At 39.7% G+C, this 17,353-nt stretch overlaps 1 protein-coding gene across 1 annotated transcript in view; it reads right to left on the reverse strand.

The window, feature by feature from the left end:
- LOC147747135 (cytochrome P450 4B1-like) overlaps window positions 1–17,353 on the reverse strand; it is a 217,263-nt gene that overhangs the window by 81,063 nt on the left and 118,847 nt on the right. The window contains exons 7-8 of the mRNA XM_086952392.1: window positions 5,944–6,050; window positions 985–1,175 (exon numbers count right to left, since the gene is read on the reverse strand). Coding sequence (XP_086808518.1) covers window positions 985–1,175; window positions 5,944–6,050 — 298 coding nt within the window. The remainder of the gene's footprint in view (window positions 1–984; window positions 1,176–5,943; window positions 6,051–17,353) is intronic.

Genomic DNA, 17,353 nt, shown 5'->3' on the forward strand with positions numbered 1-17,353 from the left:
CCCTCTTACATACTGCACTTCTTATAACCCATGCATTCCTTTACACACATCTTGAAAGGGGCCAACAAGACACTTCTTAGCAATCAGTTTTAAATATATCAAATCATATACAGCAATTTGTATAATTACATAAAATTCATCAACTTAAAAACAGTCTAAAATTCAATCATAAATAAATGTTGCACAAAATATCAAAAATACACTGTAACAAGAGAGAAAACACCTAAGACATACCCATTTGTCATTAAAAGGGTGTTAATTTGAAGGAATTAATTCAATAGCTATGCTATCTGAGCTTTTTTAAAAGGATAACACATTGTTCCTCAAATTTAACATAGATGGGCGTCCATCTCTGTTAAATCTGAGGATCAATGTGTTATACGTTGAAAAAAGGTCAGATAACACGTGCCAGCTTCTGCATGACCCTCGACAACCAGCATTTTTTGGTCACCTCAATGCCTTCTCCAAGTAAACTACAATGGAATTAGGTTCTTTTTAGAAGGTCATCCAATCCAAACTTGGAAGCTCACGAAAAGATAGCAATCGATAAACTCCTGTTTCTGAATGCAAAATTTCAGAACTATCTAAAAGAGAACATTTAAGAAGGCAATGAGAATCTCTGTGGAACAGAATATCATTTTTCTTTACTTTCTCAGAGCTTAATGGAACACTTATCATGGAATACTCACCACTCATCTCAGATGATTCACCACTCATCTCTGAAAACGCATAACTCATCTCAGAACAAGCGTCACTCATCTCTTACCCTTTGTACATTCACTGTGTTTATTCACAAAAAAGAAGTTGCCACTTCCTTTGCACTTGCAATCTTTTCTGACTTCTCCAATCACAAAAGGCTATCCAGAACAGAGAGCTCTATACTCTCTACTGGTCGGTAACTCACACAATTCAACCAATCTGTACACAACAACTAAAGCGATAAAAAGTGTAAAACTAATGTGTAAGAAAGATGCCTGATCTCACCATTTGATTGTGTCCCTGTTTTCCAGGATTTCCTTAACCTCTTCCCTGCATTTTGTTTGATGTTCTGGGTTTTGGCCCATGCAGTATAACATCCAGGATATCCCACTGGCTGTTGTATCATGACCTTCAAACATGAATGTATCCACTTCAGCCCGGAGGTCTTTATCAGATAGTGGTTGTCCATTTTCATCCTAATAAAACAGACATATTAGAAAGCAGCTGAAAAGCTAATTTAGTGTTAAACAGCTTAAAAATACTACCAGTCCTTTGGAAGTACAAGCCAAATTGAGACATTTAATTTGTGAAGAGCTAAAGAAAAGAAAGTGTTTGATTAAAATATAGCATACATAAGTGGATATGGTAAATATCAATTAAGGTATTTTGGTGCTGGAAAAAAGTTCTATTAATTTGCTCTGGAGTATTTAGAGAATATACTCAACTACAATGTCAAGTTATTTTGCAATCTTCTCCACTACTTTTTTCTAGAAGATGAAGTTAACTTAAAAATTCTCACTCATATGCAATTGGTTAATTTGTTTGAAACCGGTCTGCTCCAACAGTAGGCAAGCTTCATGTGTTGTTACGATCTTTATGGTATTTCGTTCAGGCATTTAAGAAGTTTATCATATCCATTTGAGCATCTAAGTGAATATAAGCTCTGATTTTGTAATATTTTGTCCTGCCTGATTTGGGTTTCAAATGGGCACTTCTACAAGTACATAAGATGCATGCTATAAGAAACAAATTCAGCCAAACCGCCAACCTAAAACATTGAGGAAGATATATAGAAGCTTTATGAAAAGTGGTTTAGTCGTGCCTTTTATTTGACAATTGCTCCAGTGAGAGAGTGGATTGCCTACTTTTTAGTGGTGCATGAATTACCATGAGACTGGAATAGTGTATAAATGGGAATTCTGTTTGGAGTAACGTGAAAGGGACCATAGAAACCTTTTCAGACAAAATATACGGTCAGCCAAGTGGCCTTTACCTTGTAGGACTGTCATTACACAGCAACTTAAAAATAGGGTGCACAGACATATTATCGAGTTTTTTATTTCGACCTACATAAATATTGAGTTTTAAATATCGTAGGGACAAAATATCGACATCAAGAATATTCGTGACCAGAATATCCACCTGAAGGTAAGAAATATCGTTTTTGTTAATATTGAAGTTAGTAATATCAATAGCAAAAATGTTGATGATAATAATATCGATGTTTATGTTAGTGTTATGTATTTTAGTATGTATTTTATATGTATGTGTTTCACAGGTTTTGTATTTTTTTTAAATATATGTATTAAATGTTTAGAAGTTAGTAATTTATTTTAAAGGAAATTTTGCGTTTTAGTACTATAGCGGGTTGTGGGTTTATTGGGGAATAGGGTGGGAAGTAATTTAATTATAGTAATTTAAATCATAATTTTTGGAAATGATTAAGTATTTTTAATTACATTTTGCATTTTAGTTCCATAGTGGATTGATAGGGAATAGGGTGGGAAGAAATGTAATTGTAATTAGGTAATGATTCATTTTTATTTATTGAGATTGATAATTAATGTATTGTTGATTAATTATGAAATGGTAATCAATTATTAAAAATTAATTAATTGATAATTATATTGTGTTCATTTTTTATTGGAGAGGGTTGGGGGTTTATAGGGGAATATGGTGGGAAGTAAATTAATTATAATTAATTAATAATTTTCATTTTTGGGTATTGATAATTTATTGTTTATTCATTAATTATTTGATTAATTCATAAATATATTTGTGTTAATTTAGTTTAGGAGTGGGTTGTGTTTTTATAGGGGAATAGGGTGAGAGGTAATTTATACATAAAAAATTATGAATTCATATTTATTGGTTGATTGTTATTAAATATTATTTATTGGTATTGATAATTGATTGTTAATTATATATTAATTGGTAAATAATTTGTATTAATTGATTGATTATAATAATTGTGTTAATTTATATGCTGCGCTGGTAGGGGGTTTATTGGGGAATAGGGTGGGAAGTAATTTAATGTTATTAAAGTAATTATTAATTTTATTTTGTTTGTATTTATAAATAATGTATTAATGTATTATTCAATATTTACTTAAAAATAACTAATTAATTGAGAAGTAGGTTATTTTGAACCCCTACTCTATCCTGCACTTTCCCTACTGTTGCACTCTCTGGAGTGGGAATTGTAACTTTACCCCTAAGTGATTCCCTACTGTGTCAATCACTACAGTGGGAATAGTAATTTTCACCCCTACGCTATCCAACACTTTCCCTACTGTTGGACTGACTGGCGTGGGAATAGTAATTTTTGCCCCAACGTTATCCAACTCTTTCCCTACTGTTGCACTCACTACAGTGGGAATATTCATTTTAACCCCTACGCTATCCAACACTTTCTCTACTGTTGTACTCACTGGAGTGGGGATAGTAATTTTTCCCCCTAATCTATCTGACACTTACCCTACTGTTGCACTCACTGGAATGGGAATAGTGATTTTTACCCCTATGCTTTCCAACACTTACCCTACTGTTGCAATAATTGGAGTGTGAATAGTAATTTTAACCTCTTCGCTATCTAACACTTTCCCTACTGTTGCACTCTCTGGAGTGGGAATAGTAATTTATAACCCTTAGCTATCCAACACTTTCCCTACTGCTGAACTCACTCGTGTGAGTATAGTAATTTCTACCCTTCATCTACTGTTGCACTCTCTGGAGTGGGAATAGCAATTCTCTACCCCCTACGTTTTCAAACTCTTTCCTTATTGTTACACTCACTGGAGTGGGAATAGTCATTTTTACCCCTACGCTATCCAACACTTTCCCTACTGTTGCACTCTCTGCAGTTGGAATAGATATTTTTACCCCTACGCTATCCAACACTTTCCCTACTGTTGCACTATCTAGAGTTGGAATAGTAATTTTATTCCCTCCGCTATCCATCATCTATCTGTATTCTTTTAGTTAATGTTGTGTATAATTCATTTTAAAAAGATTAAAAATATTGTAGTTTTTAATTTGTTATATATATTTTTATTTATATTATTTTTGTATGTGTGTATGTATGTATTTATAATTTATTAAATGTTTTTAACAAGTTATAAGTTATTAAAATAATTATTTACGAATATTATTATGTAAGTATATATAATATATTTTATATGTATATGTTTAATTTAACATTATGGGGTTGATTCCGATCCTGGAAAAAAAACGTCTGTACGATTCGTATCCAGAGCCCTCTCTGTACGAATCGTAAACATGCCGTACGACCCGACGAGTACGATCCGGACCGGGGTATGAGGACGCGATTTGTACGGTCCACGTCAGGTAAGGGCGATTTGTACGGAAAAGCACACAATCACATACACACCGTATGGTCCGTACACCCCATGATCACAGGGGTGCGGTGCGTACACCCCATGATCGCAGGGGTACGGTGCGTACATCCCATGATCGCAGGGGTACGCACCGTACCCCTGCGAACATGGGGTGTACGCACCGTACCAGGGGGGCGTTCCGTACCTGTTTCGGGGCGGACTCTGCTTTTACAGCTGTTTTCAGCTCTCGTAGAAAAATGGTCGTACGGTGCGTACCCGACACAAATCGTACTTGCTGGGTCGGAAAAAACAGCCACGAACCGTACAGATGTCACGTACAGCGGGTTCCGAGGGAGATTCGTACAGGGATTTGATTCGTACGGTCTCTGTACGATTCGTACTGAGTCTAGCTCCTGGTACGAATCGTACTTCGTTGTACGGATGGGGGATGTTGTAGGGTACGATTCGCACTGGAAAAAGGCTCCGAGCAGCTATTTGGAGCGGTCTTTGCCGAATCGGAATCGACCCCTATATGTATTAGTTATGATTTTTAAACATTTTTTAATATTTATAACTTTGTTTCTTTTAATTATATGTATTATTTACTTTACATTATTTTTTTAACATTAAAAAACTGATATTTTTAACAACGATATTTCAGACAGTGTTTCTTTTAAATATTGTTGTATTTACTATGATGTAGGTAGGATATCGATATTCTTAACTTCAATATTTTTGTACCTCGATATTGTGGTATTTGAGATTTTGTCAGTGTTTCTAAAAATGGAAATGACATGACAAATAAGCCAATACAGGGAAAATAGAAAACACTTGACAAAGAAGCAATTACACAGAAAAGTAGATAAAAGAAAAAAAAAAACATTTTGAATTGTTATTTTGTTATTTGAGAAATCAGTCTAAAATGTTCAGTTGGGTTTATAGCCTTGGTAAAAGTTAGGGTTAGAGTAAAGATTCTTTTTTTGATTAGAGGCAATGGCATGCTGAGGCGTGCTTCATCGAGATGCAGGGAGATGCGTTGATGTTGATGAAGGCTGTTATGTCTCTATGGCCCCGAGGAAATTGTCAAAAACTCATGGCAGTGAAACATTTTGGCCATCCATAACAATTAGGTCAAATCAAGACAGCTTTTTAGCGATGCTCCCTAGACACATTTCTAACTCTTAAGACAGCCTAACCACTGTCTAACTCAAGAGAAGACCACCATAACAGGGGAGATGGTGATGTACATCAAGACACAGACTGACTTGGAGGTAGGTATTATCAGTAAAGGACAAATATCAGGTTTTATTCGTAGAACTTGGACATCTGGTTAAGGAAGAATACGACAACCTCCTCGTCACACTTCATGCTTCCATGAGGGGTCTCCTTTAATGAAACCTGGTGATTTGTTTTTACCTGTCTTGAAGATACGCCACTGGCTGAGTTATCATGGCCCTACACATAAAGAATAGGGAGGGTCAATTTGAGTAAATTGATGAAGCTTCTTTGATGGGATGTACTTCACACATGAAATCTACTCTTTCCACCTTATTTGTATAGTATGTCACAAAGAACTAACATGAAAAGAGCTGCTTAAAAATAAACATTATTATACGTGAACTCTTACCTTAGCACAAAGAAGAATATCCAGAAAGTCTAAATGTCTTTTCTGTTGGATTTTTTCCAATTCTTTCTCATTTTTCAGCAAATCCTTTCTCTGTTGAATGACTTTATCTGCCATACAAAATTCCTTATTAGTTTTAACTTACAATCACACACTGGTGTTACGTTTTAGAACAGACAAAGTACCATAAAAAGAAGCATTTTCTTTGAGACTTTGGAAATAGAGTGCACAGGTTTGTCTAATAGAGCGAGATCATTCCCGATGCTCCTAGAGAAATAGTGTTAATTTATGAAACTATCCCTTGCTATATAGAGGCCAAAGCCAAGTAGCTTCCATGCACGCCGATTTGCAAACTAGCAGGAGCAGTAGTAAAGAATCATCTCTTTGACAAAATTACACTCATAATCTCCCCCTGAACTAATGCAACTTTCTACACACCAACAAATCTCTTCAATCCTTAACAAGTTAATAACGTCTGTAAAAGGTTATTTCTAGACACAGGGTCTTCCCCCAAGATAAGCGCCAGGTGCGGCTGCATTGGTCGACCCATGAGAGCCAGCCCTGCATTGGAAAATGTTTTGATTCCGCGTCGCTTGTAGGGATACATTCTTTTTAGAAAAGCCAACCACTGTCGTACATTTCAAATCCTGAGTTTGTGCTTCTTCTGATGTAACTCTCTTACGGAATACTGCCTACTTGTATTGGTGACATGTTACTCCTACACCTTGTAATGCTCATTGTCGTATGTAACATTTGCTATAGACTGATTTACACATGTCTGATTTATTGTCCCTGTATACTATGTGTGTGAATGGAAGTACGCAGACACCCTACACTGGTACGAGTAGTGCTATCAAACAAATGAAATTAATGCGAGAAAGGGGCTATGGGGAGCTGAGGGGCACTGGTGGAGCGTAAAGTGAGTGAATTTGTGGAGAAAGAGGTTTTTGGGGTTTGGGGGAACCAACTAAGATTATCGCAGCGCTAATGCCGGCCCTGTTGCAATACGTTTGGTGTGACAGAATTACATCTGCATTCTCTAGATGTTTTGCTTACCTAGAGCTTACATTTGTTGACCTCTCAATCACAATCAACTGCTCAAAAACATTTGTTTGAGAAGAAAAATCTTTATTGCAGCTTTATCATGTTTGGGCTATCAAGCGGCACATGTTCTAAATATTCTTAAGCAAGCACATTTATATGCTTCATCATGGTTTCAACTGTAAAATTATATACCTTATGATTTTCTGTTTTTATCTTGTGCCTATTCATCTAGGCATATTGTGAGATTTATAGTTGGGCAGATAATAGTCACCATGGCCTCTTGCTTACCAACACTCATGCTGCTGTCCATCTTATTCTTATTAAAAAAACTAAAATACTAAAGCGCTTTTTAGAAAGGAGCCTAAAGGCACATATTACCTCTAAGGGAGTGCAGAGCTTGACTGGCAAAGAATGTGTTTCTGGAACAATTTACCATTACATAGAATATTACAAAAATACCTGCAAATTGCCAGAAACTAAATTCACTACGGATGATCATTTATTACACACTTTGCATTTGTTGTATTCTCTTGCACCTTGTTTTGACACACTCCTTGGACTCAAATAGCATTGAAAGGCATAGAGTCAACTGAATGCAAAATATATATATAAAAATTACCCATAAACTTAAGTATTCATATAATATCAGCCTTTTTCTCTAAGGAACTATAGTATCAGGGTCTACTAAGCACTCTACTTTAAAAGTGAGGGTGCTTGAGGCTACTATTAACTAGTATTCTGGGGACTTGCTTGGACAAAGATATCCTGGTCATCCCTCCTTGAATCTTCAGGTAGATGCAGATGAACAGTTAAGCCTTAATTTAAGGGAAGTAGTCAAGGTAAAGTACAGTACAGCACAATTGCACTAACGATCTGAATGTCCTACCAGACTTGCGTGAGAAAAAAATACTTTAATAGAACATTGGAATGTGGAGCACTCCATTGAATACAACGGAGAGCTCCGGGCTTCTACGGGCTGGTAAAGGCCCGCAGAGCAACATTCCAATGTTGCTTTAATTCACAGCTGTTTAAATCTCTTCAGGTCCGAGATGACTTTGTTTTATTTGTTAGAACATTGTGCCATCTAGTGGCAGAATGTTCTAATAGCCTTACAGCCCTTCGTAGCTGGGCTATACTGGCTATTAAAGTCCCACTCCCTTGTTAAAGGCCCGAGTCATTAAAAGCTTGTGTGGGCCTTTAATAGCCGGAGTAGCCCGCAATGGCGGGCTATAAGGCTATATTACTATCTCAGAAAATATAGATATATTGACAGTGCAAATTGTAATATAAATAGTAGAAGGTACCTTCCATGTGTTGTAATGCAATATAACTTTATAGCCCACCATAGCGGGCAATATCAGCCAGTAAAGGGATGCTCCAGCATTCATGTTTGACAAGGGAGCTGGCCTTGAATGGCCAGTAAGCCATAACGGCAGTCTATAAGGCTATTAGAGCATTCTGCCCTTTGAGGGCAGAATGGCCTAATTAAAAAAGACAAAGGCCTCACAGAGTGCAAGGGGGTTGAAATCCCCATGGTTCCAAAGCCTTTGATTCACAGTTGTTGCTGTGATTGTTCAACTGCTAACAGCCCCACACAGGGCAAAGGCTGTTACTGTTGAACATTCACAGCAATAGCTGTGTAAGGGGTTTGAAGTCAGACCCCATTTCTCCATGGACTAGGTTAAAAAAAAATCGCACTCAATCAGGCCAGGAAGACCCAGGAGCTGAGAAGCACTCCTTCTCCCCCTTCCCAGGCTCAAGTTATTCTGAAGCTATGAGAGGTGGGAGGGGTGAAGCCTCCAGTGTGCCTTGCAGCACAACCTCTGCCTTTCGCTTTCTCCCGCCCACTACATATATTTTGGGGAGGCAGGGGAAACAGAAAGGCAAAAGCTGTGTATTAGAACATTAAAATGTTGACAGCATTGGGCCTATATCAGTTTATGTAGGCCACTGCTGCTCCACTGTCTTCAAGGAAGTGCTAAACATTCCAATGTTCTAATAGTAGTTAAATCGGGTCTCCTAGCTTCATGCTTAAAAGTTATTCCCACTCTCCCGGGGCCAGATGTTTGACCCTTCCATTTTGCGAGTCGTAAATTTGCGTTGTTTTGCGATTTGCAATTTGCAAAATGGAATGTACAACAGTGTCTCAGACACTGTTTGCCATTCCCAATGAGGCCGCAAATGACCTGCCTCATTATTATTCATGAGGCAGTTCACAATTTGGCACCCCATTGGGAATGGCCAGCACTCACTGGGATGGTGGCCTGCTGGGGTCAGCAGAGCACCCTGTCTGTGACTGCTTTTTAAATAAAGGAGACTTTATTTTTATAATGCATCCTGTTTTCCTTGAAGGAAAACAGGATGCATTTAAAAAAGAAACATGAAACACTTCTCTTTGCTGGCAGTCATGAAGGGGAAGGGGCCCTTTCCTGTTTGAGAGTAGCTTACCACCTTTTTGAAATAGGTGGTAAAGTGTGAGTGTTTTGGTACCCAAAAAACAATTGTACATGGCCTGGGCCTGGAAAAATCATAAAAATGTTATTAGACCTGCAGGTCTAGTAACTTGAATAATCTACTCGACTTAAGTGTAATGTACTTGACCCGCAAACTTTTCTCAAATTGTGTGATCATAAGGCAAATATTTTCCCTTATGGAGCTGTTTTTTTCCCCTCATTATTCCATAAAAGAGCACTTCCAAATATTCACTATTTCTTTCATTTACTAAACGTTTTCTCCCTGTATAATAAGAATCAAGCCCACATATACGGTACACGTGATTCCTAGCTTGTGTCTTAGTTCACTAATAGCATTGTCTTCATACCAGGAGCAGGAATATTTCCCAGTTTATGCTTAAAAACTATATTTTCTCAAATATTACCAAATCCTGCTGTGGCAGTGAACTGTCAGTTACAGATAGCACGTTTTCATTGAAAGGGCCACAAAACATTCCAACTAACCTGTAGTTTTACTGATAAGGCTACATTGTGCATAAACAATGTTTGGAAATTGGGTTTTAGCACAAATATTCAAAATTTGCACATGACCAAGTAACGTGCTCTGATTTGTTTTGATCCTCAAAAACTATTTTTGTCCACCACAGAATTACAAAAATGTGTCTTCATAACTAGTGCAATATATTTTAAATGAACAGTTCACTTATCAGCTATTTCAGTGTTGATTGCAAAAGAAACCCTGAAATCTTACAGCCTTTTGTTTCACATGCTTTGCACAGCACTATTGTCGCACAGTTCACTTTACAAAATCCTCTAGCTTAAGTCACAGAAAGAAAAGTAAATGTAGGAAGACAAATTGATGTTTGACCTCTGTCTATGAAAGTCGAGCAAATGTGACAAGATGTAAAGCATCTTTATTGCTCATTCACTTTGAAAGCAAGCAGAAAACCTGTTGTCAGGTCGCCAAAACAGGCTTGTAGGCCCAAAAAATTGCTAGCCCAGATTAAATCTGGCTTGCCACAGTGAGTGGTCTTAAAAAAGACCTGGCTCAGTGATGCCTCACAACCAATGCTGGAACTTTGCATCCCACATGACCACTTTCATCTAATTTATAGACGTGAGAAACCTGTTGTGGAGTGGCAAGTATCCACTAAAATACGACTTAATGTAAACGACTAAGAACTCTGAATTTTACCACTTTCTAATGCAACCCAAGTAATAGTCTATGTTATTTACACCCATCAGTTTTCCAGTAAACTTTGTCAAACAGTTCACTGAACTGATCATTAATACACAATGTCCCTTATTCAATGTCTTTACTGAAGATTTTAATCTAGGTTGGAGAGACCAACATGACTTATGCCTCACAACTAACCACAAAACTCAAATACCCCCACTCAAGACAAAGGATCAATTATAGATCTCATAATTTGCAAAGAAAACTCTGTGCTTGCGGATATCACAACCGACGGTGATTGGTTGAATCACGTCCAGGCACCAATTTTCCTTAGTTCTATCAGAATCACAACTAATGTACAACAGCAATGGTCAAAATAATACGTAGACATTAAGCTAGATGCAGAGGCCTGCAAATTCTTACAACACAATGCTCCTCATATTTGTCTGATCACTACAAAGAGACTCAAATGACAATCATGGATGAAATGGCGCTGCTAAAACTGAAATGACAGCAATCTAAATCGTTGACAAAATGGTTCTCCTAACAAAACCAAAAAGCCTTCAGAGCAATAGAAAGGAACTGGTGCCTAAACCCTTTAGCAGACACCCTAGCAAATCTATGATGCAAGAGAAACGGGTACAAGAAAAGAATTTTTTAAGCATACATTCAATCAGAGATAAAAAGTGCAAATTAAACAAGAAAAAAAGCTATACAACTTAGTCAAGCAATCAACCAACCCACCCCCTAACTTGAGGCCGAACAACACACAAGAGGAAAACGTATTAACTTTGTCCATTTCTTCAGAGATAAATGGCCCAGACACCCCCTGCACACACTATCGCCATGCCATTACAGAAAACAAGTTTGACCTGGCCTGTATTCTGAGAAATCTCACAAGCAGAATTAGAAAAATAAATCGAGTTGCATTCCTCATTTCACTTTATAGATCACATTTCCACCCTGCCATCAAATACATCAGCATATTTCTGTCATTTCTAGTTCAATCTAATATCATTGCACTATCTCAAGGTGCCACGCATTACAGGCCAAAAATCTGCTAAGTTGCTCCTTTTCTGAAAACAAGGTTGCTAACCATAAAGACATGAACTACCAGAACCAGTTTCCAACCATTCCAAAATACCTGCGTTGAGAACCAACTCAAGCAGTTCACAACTGAAAACAAATTTACTGATGAATACCAAGCACGTTTTAGATCACACTACAGCACATAGACCCCAATGCTTCAAACTGAAGAGGATGCTTTCCTTATGCTTGACAAAGACGTTGCCTGCTTTCATTCTCTCCTGGGTCTTTCCTCTTCATTCATTATAGTCGACCATTCCACACTTCCAAGTTACTTATCCTTGACAAGATAATGGGCTGCAAAGGAGCTCAGATGGTGTTCTTCACACCTGGAGAACAGCTAGGATTTCATAAAAATCTCAGTTTCAAGAACAAACCCCTCACATCTGCTACAAGATATTCCACAAGACTACCATCTACCCTAATCAATGTGGACATGAAGTCACTTAGGTCTGCTCTGAAAAACTTAAACACATTCCACCATGAAAACACAAAGAACATGCAGTTGTGCTTAAAAGTAACCTCCCCAGATGTTGTCATCCTTCTTTCCCACAGAATCTAAATAAATATCCAGCCCTGGATGCCTGATCCTCATCATAAAATTGAACACTTCGAAAACTCAATTTTTACTGCTCTCTTCTCAAAATGTCTTTACTCAGTACAACTGTTTCTGGATGCTCTCAACATCGTAGACGGATGTCATCTGTCAACGACAAATACAAATCATCAGATTTCATCCCAGATTCAACATCCAAACATACAAACTCAGTAGCTAAGGGGGAAGAATTGTAAATAAGACTCTTATGCAGTATGAACATTTTCTTAGCTCATGAACAATTCAAAAAAGTGGTCCAGTCACAAGCCCCTTCAAGATAAACTGTGAAAAGCCTTAGTTAATGAAATATTAACGCTAATCCTTTCAACCATAATTAAGTGCGACTATCTATGAGAAAGGGACGCCTTTGGCATGCCCTTTCTTAATAGCGAGTCGTAAACCCTATTTTGTGAGTTGGTAATAGGTTACCGACAGGGGCATAGGAGACAATACATTTCTGGGGTGGGGGAAAGGGGGACTGCCAAATAACCAGGGCCGCTAGAATTATGCGATTGTGCGGTCGCAGAAATGTACACATAGTTAAAGAATTGCCACACAATCCCTCATCTACAGCATAATCTGCAGATTTTAACCCAATAACAATTCATTTCTAGCTCAAGCGGTTCAAAAGTTAGTAAAAATGCAGTGACACGTTATTGGTTCTAGGGCTTAGGACTAGTGTTGTGACTTAATAGGGTTAGGGTTCCCATTGGCCGACGGGGTCACCTGATTGCTAGGGCTATTTAAGCTAAGGGTTGAGGGTGCCTCCGAATGGGCATCGAGGCTTAGGGCAGAGAGGATAAGGGCAGTAACCTGTTTGAGGCTGTTCAAGACTGGTCAGGCCTAGGGCCAGAAATGCAGCCCAAATTTACATGCACCAGCAGCCACCTACCCCACCCACCACCAGATTAACACACTCACAACAAATGTACTCCACTATTTTAGTACAAGCTAATCCTACGCAAAGTTCAATGGGGGAACATCCTTAACGTCACGGGTGTTACCCCGCGCTACCATTACGACGCGTCTCTTACAACGCAAGTCGTAACCACGACTTGCGCTGGAGGGCGCTCAAGGACAAGGAATAGTTCATTTACTATTCCAACACCTTTCCTACTATCCACGGGGACTGGTGTTGGAATAGTAAATTAAACTATTCCTAAGTCTGCACCCTACAGCGCAAGTCGTGGTAACGACTTGCGTTGTAAAACACGCGTTGTAACGGTACGCGTGGTAATAGCCCGCGTCGTACCGTCATACATCCAGTTCAATGTCTCAACACCCATTACATTACCTCATAATCCACACCCATACAACCTTCTACCCCAGCTACCACACATTTCCACATCACTTACAAACAATACACCACTCTATCCGTTACCACTATTCAAACCACTCATTATAATTACTCCTATAAGACCAGCACACCTATACTCTGCCTTCCATCTTTTCTTCTACCATCACCCTCCTTTTCTTTCTAACACGCAGCACTTATACTCCACTGCATAACACTTATTACCTTTCAGCAATCAAATCATACACTCTTAACTCTAGTTCACCCCTCTTACACCCCACATACTCTATTCACAAACACATCACCACACCCCTTACCTTACAACTTCCACTCACGAAAAATACTTTACATACATGTCCTTCTCAGAAAACAGATACATCAGCACCTCCTTTGACAACTCCTCAAAAACAAAACATAACACCCACACCAGCACAACAAAATCTCTCATACACACCTCCCCCTCTGGTAAACCATGCGGACTCAATATAAGAGTCCTGAACACACGCTCCCAGCAAAAACATAATTTAGAGGTGTTCACCTTTCTCCATATGAGCGACATCGACATCTTGGCTCTCACGGAGACTTGGCTAGGGGGTACCTCAGCCTCGGATATTATTGCGGCCCTTCCAGATAGTTTTGAGGCCTTATGGCACAATAGACAGGGAAATGAAAGAGGAGGCGGTGTGGGCATTATCTTTAAGAAAAATCTTACGATTGTTAAAGCCCTTGCTGAACACCTTGAGGGGACAGATTTATTAGGGGGTAAAATTTTGTTTAAAAACTCTTGCCTCCTACTTATGGTAGTCTACCACCCCCGCAGCCCTCCCCTACTTTCACTGACCTCTTCATGGACTTTGTCATGGATTTATGCACCCGCTATAAAAGACTATTAATAGTAGGCGATTTTAACTTTCATTGGGATAACGTTCAAAAGGACCCCACAGCACGCCAGTTTGATTCTGCTATGAAAGCACTTGACCTCCGTCAGTTGGAAGACAGCCCCACACATATTAAAGGCCACATTCTGGACCTTATCTGGTCATCACAGCCCTTGGCTACACAGATAAAAATTAACCTGTGTGTCTGGTCCGATCACTTTTTAGTTAGTTGCTGGATTCCGAGTGCCAGCCAGCCAATACAGTCACCATCAGCCTGGAGACTAATACGCGACTGGAAAAAGGTAGAAGCCAGCCATTTAGCTTCCGCCCTAGATACAGTCATTGGTACTAATCCCCAGCCAAGTAACTTGGCATTGGAGAATGACCAACTCACGGCGACCCTTTGGGTTGTCTGATCAAATAGTACCAGTAAGAAAGGTAAAAATTAGAGACCAAGGTCATGGCGCCCCTTGGTTCAATGATACACTCAGGGATTTAAAAAAAAAAAACCTCCGCCAAGCCGAGAGGAGGTGGCGGCTAAATTACAAGCTAGAGGACCTCAACTCATATAAATCTATATTCTCCTCCTATAAACATGCTATCATAGAAAGGAATAAGGGAAACGAAAGGAGCCAGGCCCTTAGGGACAGGTGAGGAGGCTGGACCTTATTATACAAATAAGGGAAATGAAAGGAGCTAGGCCCTTAGGGACAGGTGAGGAGGCTGGACCTTATTATACTAATAAGGGAAACAAAAGGAGCCAGGCCCTTAGGGGCAGGTGAGGAGGCTGGACCTTATTATAGAAAGGAAGGCAGAATATTAGGAGGGCAGAATTCAGCTTGCCACAAATAAGCAAAAAGAAACCTTCAAAATTTTGAAAGAACTCAGCCATAACACGGAGGCGAAGTCATCAGCCCCCCCTATTGACTGTGATACTTTCCAGGCCTTCTTCCTTCAAAAAGTTGATGACATTCTATTAGAAATAGAAAACTCCTCAATTAGCCGTGGCTCCTCCCCTCAATCTACATCCCCTCTCCTCCTGAAGCCCGCCTTGCGAAATTTCCCTTCCTGAATGCTCAATCTCTTCTTCCCCTTGTGAACCGGGTGAAATCAGGCTCACCAGCAGACCTGTGCCCACCGAGAATTTTCCAATTGGCCATTCCCAGCCTAGATGGCCCTATTCTCAAGCTATTGAATGCCTTTTTGGAAACAGGCTCCCTCCCTCCCGCATTAAAAAAGGCTAGAGTTATCCCCTTACTTAAAAGCCAAGTAACTTGGCATTGGAGAATGACCAACTCACGGCGACCCTTTGCGTTGTCTGATCAAATAGTACCAGTAAGAAAGGTAAAAATTAGAGACCAAGGTCATGGCGCCCCTTGGTTCAATGATACACTCAGGGATTTAAAAAAAAAAACCTCCGCCAAGCCGAGAGGAGGTGGCGGCTAAATTACAAGCTAAAGGACCTCAACTCATATAAATCTATATTCTCCTCCTATAAACATGCTATCATAGAAAGGAATAAGGGAAACGAAAGGAGCCAGGCCCTTAGGGACAGGTGAGGAGGCTGGACCTTATTATACAAATAAGGGAAATGAAAGGAGCTAGGCCCTTATGGACAGGTGAGGAGGCTGGACCTTATTATACTAATAAGGGAAACAAAAGGAGCCAGGCCCTTAGGGACAGGTGAGGAGGCTGGACCTTATTATAGAAAGGAAGGCAGAATATTAGGAGGGCAGAATTCAGCTTGCCACAAATAAGCAAAAAGAAACCTTCAAAATTTTGAAAGAACTCAGCCATAACACGGAGGCGAAGTCATCAGCCCCCCCTATTGACTGTGATACTTTCCAGGCCTTCTTCCTTCAAAAAGTTGATGACATTCTATTAGAAATAGAAAACTCCTCAATTAGCCGTGGCTCCTCCCCTCAATCTACATCCCCTCTCCTCCTGAAGCCCGCCTTGCGAAATTTCCCTTCCTGAATGCTCAATCTCTTCTTCCCCTTGTGAACCGGGTGAAATCAGGCTCACCAGCAGACCTGTGCCCACCGAGAATTTTCCAATTGGCCATTCCCAGCCTAGATGGCCCTATTCTCAAGCTATTGAATGCCTTTTTGGAAACAGGCTCCCTCCCTCCCGCATTAAAAAAGGCTAGAGTTATCCCCTTACTTAAAAAGTCAGGTGCGGATGCCTCTATCCTTAAAAACTACAGGTCAATCTCCCAGCTCCCGTACATAGCTAAAGTACTTGAACAACATGTCCTCAAAATACTTTTCACCTTTCTTGAGGAACATAGACTGTTACACCCTAGACAAGCTGGCGTTAGAGCTCATCATAGTACGGAACTGGTGATGCTATCTGTTCTGGATGAGATGAGGGTTATGGCTGACAAGAAAGTATTGAGTGCCCTGATTTTATTAGATCTGTCAGCGGCAATCGATACGGTTAGCCATAAAACCCTCCTGTCCAGTCTTGCCGATTTGGGTATAGAGGGACCTGCATATCAATGGCTTGAATCCTTCTTGACCAACCGGACGCAGAGGGTACAGTTAGGTGATCAGGTATCGATCACCGGTCCCGTGGTATGTGGTGTTCCGCAGGGCTCGGCGCTGTCCCCCCTGCTCTTTAATCTATACCTACAACCATTGGTGGAGATCCTGGCCCAATTGGATTGCCAGGTCTTCAATTATGCAGACGACACCCAGCTACTTGTATGGATTAGCAACTCCAGTGCTACTCAGGAACACGTACAAGAGGTTATGCGTTTCACAGCGAGCTGGATGACTGACAACTCACTTAAAATAAATCCAGATAAGACGGAAATCTTGGCTGTCCCACACATCAACAGCCCCTGGTGTGACCTGTTTTGGCCGCGGGAATTGGGAGTCATCC

The sequence above is a fragment of the Lissotriton vulgaris genome, chromosome 1_1 (assembly GCF_964263255.1).
Source record: "Lissotriton vulgaris chromosome 1_1, aLisVul1.2, whole genome shotgun sequence".
Classification (NCBI taxonomy): domain Eukaryota; kingdom Metazoa; phylum Chordata; class Amphibia; order Caudata; family Salamandridae; genus Lissotriton; species Lissotriton vulgaris.